Source organism: Melospiza georgiana, chromosome 1 (assembly GCF_028018845.1).
Source record: "Melospiza georgiana isolate bMelGeo1 chromosome 1, bMelGeo1.pri, whole genome shotgun sequence".
NCBI classification, from domain to species: domain Eukaryota; kingdom Metazoa; phylum Chordata; class Aves; order Passeriformes; family Passerellidae; genus Melospiza; species Melospiza georgiana.
Genome location: NC_080430.1, coordinates 44,219,700 through 44,232,100, shown reverse-complemented (window position 1 = coordinate 44,232,100; position 12,401 = coordinate 44,219,700). Strand labels below are relative to the sequence as shown.

At 42.5% G+C, this 12,401-nt stretch overlaps 2 protein-coding genes across 3 annotated transcripts in view; one reads left to right on the top strand and one right to left on the bottom strand.

Moving 5' to 3' along the window:
• ACAD11 (acyl-CoA dehydrogenase family member 11) overlaps positions 1-5,322 on the top strand; it is a 29,122-nt gene extending 23,800 nt beyond the window's left edge. The window contains 6 exon segments of the mRNA XM_058028590.1: positions 1,087-1,172; positions 1,364-1,435; positions 1,962-2,116; positions 3,919-4,035; positions 4,430-4,539; positions 4,968-5,322. Of these exon segments, the coding sequence (XP_057884573.1) occupies positions 1,087-1,172; positions 1,364-1,435; positions 1,962-2,116; positions 3,919-4,035; positions 4,430-4,539; positions 4,968-5,082 (655 nt within the window). The 3' untranslated portion in view covers positions 5,083-5,322.
• Positions 5,323-5,510: 188 nt separating this feature from the next.
• DNAJC13 (DnaJ heat shock protein family (Hsp40) member C13) overlaps positions 5,511-12,401 on the bottom strand; it is a 56,692-nt gene continuing 49,801 nt past the window's right edge. The window contains exons 53-58 of one of the 2 annotated variants that reach the window (XR_009114169.1): positions 12,079-12,258; positions 11,690-11,830; positions 11,110-11,253; positions 10,202-10,301; positions 8,477-8,588; positions 7,016-7,102 (exon numbers count right to left, since the gene is read on the bottom strand). Coding sequence is in view for 1 of the 2 variants with exons in the window: in XM_058018827.1 (XP_057874810.1) it covers positions 7,005-7,102; positions 10,202-10,301; positions 11,110-11,253; positions 11,690-11,830; positions 12,079-12,258 (663 nt within the window). In the remaining variant the exon portion in view is untranslated. Of the gene's footprint in view, positions 7,103-8,476; positions 8,589-10,201; positions 10,302-11,109; positions 11,254-11,689; positions 11,831-12,078; positions 12,259-12,401 lie in introns of both variants that reach the window. The other variant, XM_058018827.1, reaches the window with a different exon arrangement.

Sequence of the window (12,401 nt, the reverse complement as noted above, 5' to 3'; positions counted from 1 at the left end):
CTTACAATTTATTTTCTAAGTGTAGGATATAAAACAATTAACACCAGGAAGAATTAAATAAAATGCTTATATAATAAAAACAAAACTTTTCAGAGCTTTCCTGATCAGAATGGGTAGAAGTGGCACATCAGAGACCTGAAGTTACTGATTAAGTTTTCCACAAAGGTATCTGTAGATACAGGAAGTTAAGTCTGAAACATGGGGTGTTGGTAAGGTGAAGCTGTGTAAGCAGAGAGCATTGCACATCTTAAATCAGACCTACTCATTTTATTACTGTATGTGTAAATATGATCCTTACCTCTTCTTCTTTGACACAAACACGTTCAACTCGAATTGCAAGCTTTTGCAAAAATTTATACAAGTAATGAATGAAATGCTCCATGTCTGGTGCTATTAACATCACACAGCTTGTAATGCAAAAGAATTGTGACATTTATACCTAAGATGGATTTTAGCCCAAATTCCATGGATAATCTGATGTCTTTAGGTTTCCTCCAAGAAGCAATCAGTAACTTGCACACAGTACCCAGGAAGGTTTGCCTGGAAGTTATACAGACAGTGGCATCTGTTGAGCTCTTAGAAGCTGAAGAGAATTTAATGGAGGGGATCATGTGACACTCCACTTGCTAGAACTGGAGACTGAATTTAGAGACCTGGGGCATCATCTCCAGTTCTGTGTGACTAAAACCTAAGTATTCTGAAGGAATGTAAACATGGGGATGGATTTCTCGTTCCTAAGCTGTAGGCAAGCCAAGATGGTGATTCTGATAAACTGGTTTTGAGAACAAAGCAGAAAGGTAGAGGAGGAGAAACTGATTGGGTGATACAGAACTGTGTGCACAGAAGTGACAGCAGCAGGAGTTTCTCAGTCATGGTGTGTTAGGTGCCACTAATACATTTTCAGTTGTTGACTGGTGGGTCAAGAAGGGTTGAAGCCACACTGTGTGGGCAGAATGGTGCAGGTGGTACAGATAAATCTCCGCACTGGCTTTATGTGAGTCCTAATTTAAGGATGGAAAATAAAAAAGCAGAAGGGGCAGACAGAAGGGAGGCTCAGAGGTAACTGTGCTTTTTTGTCTTGATCAGGTACAAGCAGCACAGTATGGTTATTGTTCCCATGGACACCCCAGGGCTGAAGCTGATAAGACCTCTCTCAGTGTTTGGCTACATGGGTAGGTGATCATATTTATCAGCTATATGTGTTTTAATTTATTAGCAGGCTCAGAAGCTGCAGTTACACTAATAAATATTGTGTATGAAATAAATCAGTAAAATGGATATATAGAAGAAGGCTTAAGAACTGGAGGCCTGTATTTTTATTCTCCTTCATTTTACCCTGCTGTTGTGTTTTCTAACTTTGTAGATGAGATCCATGGAGGACATTTTGAGATACACTTCAATGATGTGCGAGTACCTGTCTCCAATATAATACTGGGTGAGTTTCAGCACTGATTTATTTTTAATACATACAACAATGAACCAAGCTTTATGAGACAGTGGTTTGTGTCATTAATCACCATTAGTTATTTTAAACAGCTCTGGTCAGTTGAGGGAGCCCACTCTTCCTTTAGCAGCCTTCCTGCTGTTTGAATGTACCTTAGAGCAGAAGGAAGCAGGGCAGCTCTGGCTGTCATGCAAGTATCATTGCCTTGAGGTAGAGCAAAGCAAAGTCTTTAAGTGCTGTTCTTCCCCCAGAACCAGCTCTTGCAGACTTCACAGACTTTTAGAAAGAATGTTGTGCTGCACTCCATGGCCAGTACTTGGCAGAACTGAAAAAGAAATAACAAGCAGGCCACCATTGTGGTCCCCTGCAGGGAGAACTCTGCTCTCTCACTTAGTGGAGATCCTGATTTCTTCTATTTCCCCTCTGCTTCTTTTATTTTGCTATGGGGTCCCTTCTGCTTGGAGCCTTGGACCCTTCCAGGAGGCAGTTTGCAGAGCCTGTTTTTCTTTCCAACCAGGTGAGGGCAGGGGGTTTGAGATCGCCCAGGGCCGGCTGGGGCCGGGCCGGATCCATCACTGCATGCGGTCGCTGGGTGCGGCCGAGGCCGCTCTGGAGATCCTGTGCCAGCGCGCGGCTCAGCGCCAGACCTTCGGCAAGAAACTCTATCAGCACGTAAGCACCTTCCCTCTCTGGCCCTGGGCACACACTGACCTTTGTTCTGCCCAGCACAGCCTTGTGGCTCTGATAATGGACATGGCAGCAGCTGTGCCCTAACCTTGAATTCCTATTCATAAACCTTTGGGTGGCAAAGGGAAAAAAAAACAAACCACATTGCAAGGCTCCCATTTTTCACCAGAATCTACAGCATCTTTTTCTTTTTTTTATTCCCCTTTGCAATATGCAATGAATTAGATACCTTTTGCTGGATTTGAATGTGGATTTTTTCACTGTGTGTTGTTCTCTGCTTTTCTTGATCAGTTTGGACAGGTATTTTTTCAGGCATGCAATTTATGCTTCTGTTACAATCTGAGTTCACCATTTTTGTGTATCCATTCTGTCACCTGGCTGTCTCCATTCAGAACCACTGGAGACACTTAAGGGTCTAAATTTCACTGAAAATGTTACTTTGATCAAATATTTGTAGTTGCTTATTGAAGTACAGACCACATCAAGGGAAGATTGGAGAGCCTTGCTCTTATCTTGCTCAGGATTGAAATACTGTTTCATGAGCAAGAGCTTGCTAAAATAATAAAAATATGACAGTGTGCTTTGTAGAAGAACTGTCGGAGTTTGTTAGTTGGTCTGTCACATTTCAAGTGTTCCTTAATTTTTCCCAACAGCTAGGATAGCTTTATTGGAAAAAACACAAGTAAAAGCAATGGAAAGAAGAAATTGAATTAGCATCTGGCACAGATTGTAGCAAATTGTGCAGATCCAGAGGGAGCAACTTTACATATCTGTATTTCCAGTCATATCATTTCCCAACTTCCCTTCACCACCATAACCTGGAATGAGTAAGAGGTGCATGAGGCTCACTCTGGCTCTCAGAAGCTGGCTGAAGTAACAGTGATGTTTGATGAAACCACAGGCCTCACCTGGAGGCAGCTGCTGAGCCCATGCAGGTCCTTCAGTGAGGATGGCTAAGACAAGGTGAGGCTGGTGGCTTCCCTGAGTACCAGTGTGCCTGCCCCCACCCAGGCCATCATTTATGACCCCAGGAGCTGCTGACTGAAGAGAACTGAACACCCCATCTAGGTTCAGATCACCTTTGCTGGGACCAGCCAAGCTGAGCTTCCAGACTGCACTGAAGCACGTGCTGCACATTTGCTTTTGTGTCCTACAAAATCCACAGCCCTAGAAGTGGAGGCTGGGTCAGGCTCCAAACAGTTTTTGCACTCACAAGCATCAAAAATATTTGTTTCTCCTGTGGTATGTTGGCTGCAGGGGGGAATTAGCTAAGAAGAGCAGGGAAGGGCTGCCAAGATCATAACTTCATTTTGGATCCAGACAGTTACTAATTTATCATCAGTCAGAGGCAGCAGGCACCACCCTGCAGCTGTTCGCCTCTGTGTCATGCACCACACAGCACCAGTTTAAGCAAAACAAGGAATTCCTCTCCCGTCACCCCCTTATTTCTATACACTGGGGCTTATCATATGGAGAGAAGGCTGTGAGGGGTGGTAAGAGGAAGGAAAAAGCAGGCATGGAAGAGCTTCTGGAAAATGGCCAGCACACAGTGGGGTCTGATCAGGTGCCAGAATCCACAGGTTTTCCCTTTTCTTGTTTCCTGGCAGAGCAATTCTTTTCCTATCTTTAATATTTCTGTTAGTCAAGTGTTTTCTTTATTATGCCTCATCTTAGATATGCTTTAGTTTGCACACAAGTGGCTGTAGGTTGGCTGAACGTGCACATGCTGAGAAAGAGGGGCTCAGAGGCATTAACTGATGTCCTGGTGTTGGCTTTGGGATCTGCAGGAAGTTGTTGCCCACTGGATTGCGGAATGCCGTCTTAGCATAGAACAGGCTCGCCTGCTCACCCTGCAAACAGCCCGCAAGATCGACATGCTGGGCAACAGAAGAGCAAGGAGAGAGGTAAATTTTAGTTTTTGATGCAATGCCTGTGCATTCAGCTGGTTAAAAGACAAGGTAAAACATACTGTTAAACACTATTATTCTAAGTGTAGAGTATAAATCCATGTTGAAAAGAGCCTTAAGATATGCTTTTAATTGTCAGAAGATTGGGGAGTTAGTCAGAAGTGGACATGAATCTGTTCAACCATTGCTTGCTTGTTTCAACACAGTAAGATAGTTTGGAGTGACTGGAAACAGTTTTACCATCCCCTGTGAACGGGAACAGCAGAGCTCTCATCCAACCCCAAGAGGAAGGAATGTACTGAGAGATACAAATATTCAATAGAAGTGTTAGGTAAATATTTTCACTTGCTTATGAAACTGTTACTGATAATGTGAGTTCTTCTAACCACAGGTAGCCATGACTAAAGTGGTTGTTCCACGAGCCGTACTGAAAGTGATTGACTGTGCAGTTCAAGTGTGTGGTGGAGCTGGAGTTTCTCAGGATTTTCCTTTGGCGTTCATGTGAGTAAAAGGAGATTTCCTGTAGATTCTAAGCATTTCTTTTATAATAATTTTTAACACCAGTACATGCTGTTTCACCTCAGCATGAAATAATAGTATATGTCCCTTTAAGCTATAAAAGTTAAACCAATTGTTGCCTTACAAAAAATAAAAGCTGGCACTGGGCCTAAAATAGTTCTTATCAGCAGTAAAGAGGATGTGCTTCTAAAACTTAATGTTATCTCTTATGGCCCTGGGGAGAAGCAAAACTTCTGAATTCCCAGCCCACCCACCTCAATCGTGCCAGGAAGATTTTGCTGCAGTATCTGCCTGTGACAGCACTTTTCAAGCAAGGAGTGTCAAAAGGGCAGCAAAAGCAGTGCTGAGAGCTCAGTGTGGCTGCTGTGGCAGGGCAGGAGGCCAGGCCTAACTCAGCTCTCCCCCCACAGGTTCGCGTCCATACGCACCTTGCGCCTGGCAGACGGGCCCGATGAAGTTCATCTCTCAACAATTGCAAGGTGGGAGCTCCTTGATCAGTCCAAGAAACTCACTGCAAAAATCTAATGTCACCATAAAGCCTTCTTTAATGGAGGGAAGATTAAGGAAAAGTTTCAGTGTAATAATGGTATCTAAGATAAAACTGAATGAACACAAAAACTTGATTCTAACTGGAAGCAATTCTCTCACTGTTTTCACTTATTACACTTAATAATTATGGGCTTGCTTTTAAGAATTTGCAGAACACCAGGCAATAACTAATCTGGGAGTCTTTATAATACTAAATAAAATCTATTTTCAAACAGGCCTGAAGTGCTTTCTTTGTTCTGAATCAGAGCATTTTATCCTTTTATTGTAGACAAAGCAGTTTTGAGTCAGAAGTGCCACACAATTTAATTTATTGCCAGCTAGGCTAAACTTTTGTATTTGTTAAATTGACAAACAGTGGAGGTAGTACCTTGCTTTTTCTTTTCCAAAACTCACTTGCAGTCCAACCCTCTGCTCCCCAGTTCCTGCTCACAGCTGCCTTCCTTGTCACTGAGACTACACTCAGTCCTGCCCCCAGCCCCATTCAAGTGAGGCTCAGGGCAGCACAGAAAGCTGGAGCCTGGAATGATTCCTGGAGTTAGGATAATCACTTCTCAGCTTACACAGGGCTGGTAACTTAAGGGCAGTGAAGTTAAGGACACAAGAGTTTACTGTTTGCATGAACAAACAAACTCCCCCCTCCAAGCTCCTTCCTGTTGGAGCCTGCGGAGAACACCCTGGGCTTGGCTCAGTCCTCAGGATGAGGCTGTGCCAGTTCTGTCCTTGAGCCCAGAGCCGAGCGCTCGCCTCAGGGTGTCCAGCCACAGCTGCAGTGGTCTCTCAGGGGGTACAGGGGCAGAGTACCTAGAACTAGAAGCATTCCATGAAGTTCCTTACCTCATGATACTTAAAACCAAGATTATAACGAGTAATTCTCGTTTACATTTCCATCCACCTTCATTTCCTCTTGCTTCCTGCCAAGAATGTTTTCCAGGAAGTTGAGGTGAAGCAGGTCAGTGGCTGAAATGCACTTCAACTATAAAACCACCTGCACTACTACATATGGTTCAGGAGTTCTGCTCTAGGCTGTCAAAACCTGCACAAAGTGTTTTTTCAACCAAGAATGCCCAGGATCACATTTTGCCACGTTCCAGTTAGGGTCTTGGACTGCCCTCATTTCTCTCACTGTCAATGAACAACTAGACAAGAATACCACCTTTATCTCATTAACAAGGCTCTTAATTCCCTTTATTTTAAAATTCTATGTACATATGAATGATCTGTATAATGTACACTCAATATAGAAAGTTTTTATATACTGGATAATGTATAGAACATTTCACAATTACACTAATTTCTTACATAACATGTCAACTTTTTAAGGTTTTTTTGCTGAAGCTTCATCAATTTGGTCAAGCCAGTTATACATACAAATGTCTAATGCTGTTTGATCCGAGGAAGAAGATAATGTTAATGATTAAGGACATGAGTGAACTGGTGCAGGAACAAACCCTTTCAGGTCATGTTCAATGGAAGTGATCACATCAGACTGAGAAATGAAGGGATGCCCTTTTAGTGGGGTCGGTGAGGTCAAAGTTATTTTAGCCCAATTCCTCTAGACTGTAGCTCAACTCCAGTCATGCTAATTCAGAAAATATAAAAACTAGGAAAGTTTGATTCACAGTCTTGTAAACAAATATAAAGGAACAAAATGTGCTTATGTACAACAAGAAAAAATTCTTGTGTACCCATTTCAGCTGATCCACAGAGTGCTTTCTTGTGTTACAGTGTGGAAGTTAGAATCACTGACTTTTCCTAGAAAAAAAAGTCATAGAAAAAAGGAATAACACTGTCATAAACACCTGGCAAGGCAGTAAGTTCACTTCAATGTATTGGAGGAAAGTGCTGTTCCTCATCACTGGCCAGTCTGCCTTTGTCTCTTCCACAAGGATTTCCAGTCCTTAGCTGACATCTCCCACTTCGTTGTCTACCGGGGGTGGTACGTTGGGCATTACGGATGATGTCGTCCCTGCAGTGAGGTAACCAGCAACTCCAGGGCCTTTCAGGAGGAAAACAAATACTGGGGATTAGTTCTCCTTCTACTGGGTGACTGAGCAGCTTTATTCCCCTCTGGTAACACTCAGATACATCATCTGAGCCAACCAGACACCTTACACAAGAACATTTAAGAGTTTTTCTTTAGATTTTCTAAAATTTAGGAACACTAGAAACTAAGACTTCTTAGTCTACCAAGTGGAATAGCTTGTGGGGACCATTTTTGGGCTTGCTCAGGTTTTATTCTGATATGCCAAATAAGTGAAAAAGAACCCCAACCACCTGCATTACCCGTCTCACCTTCCATCGTGGAAGCAACAGTAAAGCAGGGATGGCATTCCTTTGCTAAAGAAAGGCCCTGCCATGGAATTAAAGTCAGTTCAGGCATGTGTTCAACTACTGGGCTCCTTGTGTATCTTTTCAGTGTTTTAAAGGTTTTTCCCAGCTGCACAGTTCCAGGAAACCCAATGGGCTGCCCCATGAAGAAACAGAACTGCCTAAAGCTTGTCTAGCCAGCATTTTGTGCCTTCAGTTGGAATAAAGTGACAGCATTCTTGGGATACAGAAATTCTATACTGGAGATGCAGGACTCACACCATTACTAAGTTTCTATGTTGATTATAATAGGAGCAATCAGCTTTGCCCTGCAGGCAAAGCCCCTCTCCCTGGAATTAAAGCCTGGAATTAAAAATTTAGTCATATTGAAATTTTCAACAAATGCAATAAAAATTTAGGTTGCAGCATGAAGTGTTTTAACAGTAATTTTTATCATATTAGCGACTAGAAAACTGATCACTCACAGAATGTTCCTGCACCAATACAGCGATCAACTTGGTCTCAGACCTCCAGCCTACACTGCCAATATTCAACATACTAAGTTCTGCTGGGTCCTCTACTCTTCCCCTTTAAGCCATTCTCACTGAGTTCTCCCAAATTTACTATTCTTTCTTGCCCCACCCTCCTTTCTCCTACTTCAGCCAGAACATTAGAGCGTGGTTGGTCTCCCTGCAAACAGTCGCACACGACTTCTGTGAGGCAGAGAGCAAGGCAAGCAGTGCCTCTGGCAATAAAAAGCTCTCTGGCTGCAGGAGGGGACCTCTCCTTGCCTGCCCATCAGTGGAACCTGCCAAGTGTCACACCCACTGCTACCCATCCTAGTGCAAAAATTCCCCATAGTTATCTCGTGCCTCAAGCTCTTCCATTATGGAGGAATCCTAACACAGTTCCAAAGCTGAATTCCTGTGTAGCACCAGCAAGTAGCAGCCAGTGCAGGTGTCAGTGTGGTGTGTCGGTGCTGGGCATTTGTACAGCTCTAGGACATGCATCTGTAACTCGGAATGCAGCGAGCGCAGCGTGCGTTCTGCGAGGTGGTATCTACCTGCTTTAGAGAGCTACACAGAAGTTAGCAAGCTGCCTGACACAGCAGATCTAAAGCCCACTTCTCAGGTGAAGGGGACTGCTGCCAGTTAGAAGGGAAGGAGAAGAGACACCTGAGGGAAGAGAAATAAGCAAGGGAAGTTTCAAGGGAAGTGCAAATAGCAAAGCAATTTGAAGCAAGACATAAGGCAGAATACAAGATAAGAGAGGTTAAAAATAAAGCTTGGTTTCCATCTACACTTTGCATTTGTACAGCACCTTCATTCTACATTGGCAAGCACTTAAACATTAGGCAGTTTAAAAGCAGCATGGGCCTTAAGGCCATTGGAAAACTGTATTGCCCCCAGTCTCAAGCCTGACCACATCTGATATAGTTTCAGTTCTTGGCCAATAATCAATCAGCATTTATGAAATTTAAATTTATAGTATTTATGAAAATATCAAGGAAATTCAATACAAACTGAATCAGTTCCAGTGTTGTCAAACTGGTATTAAACAACACAAAACCAGAAAACCCCGGTTCAGCGCTAAAGCGCAGAGTCCTGTGTGAAAAAAATACATCAAGTGTTCCAATAGCTACTCTCAAAATACAAGCAACTACTTCTAGAAGGTGTAGTTCCTGACTTGAAAGACTCAAAATACATGCTAGTATCTTGCAGTAAAACTTTGGCCATCAGATTTACACCTCATTAGTTCAGTTATACTCAAAAGCTTTACCAAGATTCCTAAATTGGGTTAGATGAGAAAGTTCCTTGTGGCACATAGCTGTGTCCACACTGGCTTGTCACAAAGGACTTTAAAACCTCACCTGTGAGGCAAAGCTTTTAAGACCAAGCATTTGTTCAGCTGATGGCTACTGAGGAGTCAGAAGCTTGCAGACAGTTTGCTGCAATGCCATTATTTGCTACATCTGAAAATATTTTATGTGATAGTGATGTTTTGGACTGTGATACTGTGTCTATCAAGTGCTCAAGTGAAGGAAGAACAGGAGCAGATTTGCAGTGACATACTGATCTGGGATTACATCTGCACCATGCAAGGAAGTTCCCTCAGCTGCCAACCTTACTGTGCACACAGTGCACAGCACACACAGCTAAAATGCTCTTCACTACCAGCAGGGCTGGGGTGCACCTGAAGTGCCATTTCAATCTTGGTGGCACCAGCAGGGGAGCCACCCAAGCTGCACCACTGCAGCAGTGAAGCAAATGCTGCAAGCTCCATGTACAGGCACGAGGCCACCCTGTCAGGCCACTGATTCTGGCTGGAACATAGCCTCATACTCCAACCTATTAGCATTCCAACTTTTCCAACAGTACAACTACCTGCCTAACCCTGAAGTTGTGTTAATTCACACAGCTAACTGATATAGACAGGTTCTAGAACTGAAGTAGACTGATCCTAAGAAAGCATGGAAAGCTATTGTCATTCATCAGTTTCAATTACATCTCTGCTCTATCACTACAGAGTACTTGCAAGTCTTGCCAGTGCCCAGATCCTGTTGCTAAGTATGTACAGTAAAGACTATGCAGAGAAATTAATTCTCAACCAGCAAGAAGTTTACCTTTTAGTAAGTGTTTTAAAAACTTACTGTATTTTTACAGCACTGACTGTTCAGACCACTTGATGGCACTAGATCCTGGGGATAAACAGTAACTCCAGAGTCCAGTGTGACAATTAAGTAACAGTTCAGTATAATTCAGAACATAAACAGGAAAGAGTTGCTAACCTGTGAGGTATCCTGATGTTTGTGTATCAGAAATGAACAAGTCGTGTTTCTGATCCTTGAAGGCACTCCAAACAGAAGAACGGGACAGAATTTCATTTACCTGCAATATTTGAAGAGAGAACAGAGTGAGCAAGTGCCATTTGTCATGTTCTAGGTAAACAAACCCATTTTCTATTGCCAAACCATTCTGAAGGGATTACACCAAAGAATGTGGCAGTAGTTTAGGTTGCAATATGGAATTTGTGCACATTTCCAAGGAGACTTGCTTTTCCATGTGAATTGTGCTGCTGAACACAATGATCAAAAGAAGTTATTGAGTAGCTTCACTTTATCCTTTGTTCCCCAGAAAGGTGACAAGGAAAAGCAACCCTAGAAGCTGCCCTTGCCACTCACTGACAGCTGAGGGAGAATAGGACTTTTCCTGCACTAGAGCAAGATAGGGACTACTTGGAAGAAAGACTATTCAAAGTTTCCTCCCCTTGAGAAAGCTTTCAACAAAAGGGTAAGAGGAAGGCATTAAGAACTAGCACAGTTACTGGGACAAATTTACTTAGATATACATCCATAATGCTGCTGCATTTATGTATTTGTTTAAAAAACAGAAGAGAAATTTACATTTATAACACAAGTTCTGAAGAGTTGTCAATTAAAGATAATCAGCTCATAGAATATTTTGGCACTTGGAATTTGTCTTTTTTATTAGTGGTCTTCACATGCATTGAACCAACGACTTCTCCACAAGCAAGAGGTGAAGAAATTCCAAACCATAATCATTTTGCAGTGGCAGTGCGCTAACACTTTAGGTGGAATGATGTACATGACAGCCAGAAGATTAAAAAAGGGATGTTCAGAGTTTGGTACACACCTACCAAGTGTCAAAGCCCAGATAAGGACTTGTGAGTGCTCACCTGTTCCCCATACTGCAGGCTACGAGACATGGATTTCAGAGCCTTAACAATCTGAGCTTTTGTTGCGGATGGGCTCTCCAGGGTCTCAAGACCAACACCTTCAAGCAGCTTCAGAAGATAAGGGACCAAATCTGCTTTCAAAGCCTGCAAACATACCCAAAGGAGTTGTCTTAACAGAGATAGGAAGTTCCATACAGAATTTTGATATCACTAGCATTAGTGTGAACCAGAAGTGCGAACAGCTATTACTACAAATGCCAAGATGAGTCCATTTTTCCTGAGCTGTATGAATACAAACAAGAAAAAGCAAAGATACTGTCCAGCAATTCTGCTCTATCTAGGTGTAAACTCAGTTGAATTAGTTGGCATTCCACTTCACTTTCTCAGAGGACACAACACTACCCTGTGCATTAAGCTTCAATGCTCAGGTAACATCCTTGAACAGGTCTGCTTTTTAGATAAAACACTTTTCCAACAAGAAAAGCACCTTAGTTAAGTGTCCAGGAGGCTCCCCAGATGCCATTTAAGTTGAACAGTTTAAATACACCACATTTCTACAGTCTGAGATTGTACTACTTACTTGGGCTACTAAGTCAGTTTGTTCCTTCTGAAACATTCGATTCAGTGTTTCACAGGCTATCCCAACCACATCCGATCTCTTCTTCATTCCATTCATGAGAGGGCCAATGGTCTCCAGTGATGCCATCGCTCTAACACAAAGCTGTACAGAGAGAAACATCCTGAGGACTCTACTTTGTGCCAAGATTAATGGTTATTGCAGGTATGGTCAGCCAACACCACACATTTCTCAGTGTTTGATCTAGCAATTCTCCATTAATTAGCTATAGGTCCCTGCTCACTTGCAACACCATACTTACAGTTAGAATAGTCCTTTTAGGAACACTACTAAACAATACAAGTACCTCCAGCTATGCTTTTCTCCCCTCAAGCATTTAAATGATTCAGTACCTCATTGTCTGACAATATGTGCATGACACGAATGGCACTTTTAGGAATGGCATTGTTCTTGTGATTCATAGCCTGGATTATCTTGTGAAGATGACCAAGAGGAGGAACTTGATCAGCTAGCTGAGGCTGGGCACTGAACAGGCACACAGTTGCTGTGGTAATGGTTTCTAAAGTTTCCCCCTGCAGAAAATTGAAAATCAACAGAAAATGTAAGTCAGTAAAGCCTTATGTATCATCGTAATAACAACATTTCTCACTTGCTTTGCATTATATGTTTTTTCCTTAATGCTTGTATATCATTTTGCTCTCAAACTGTTAAAACA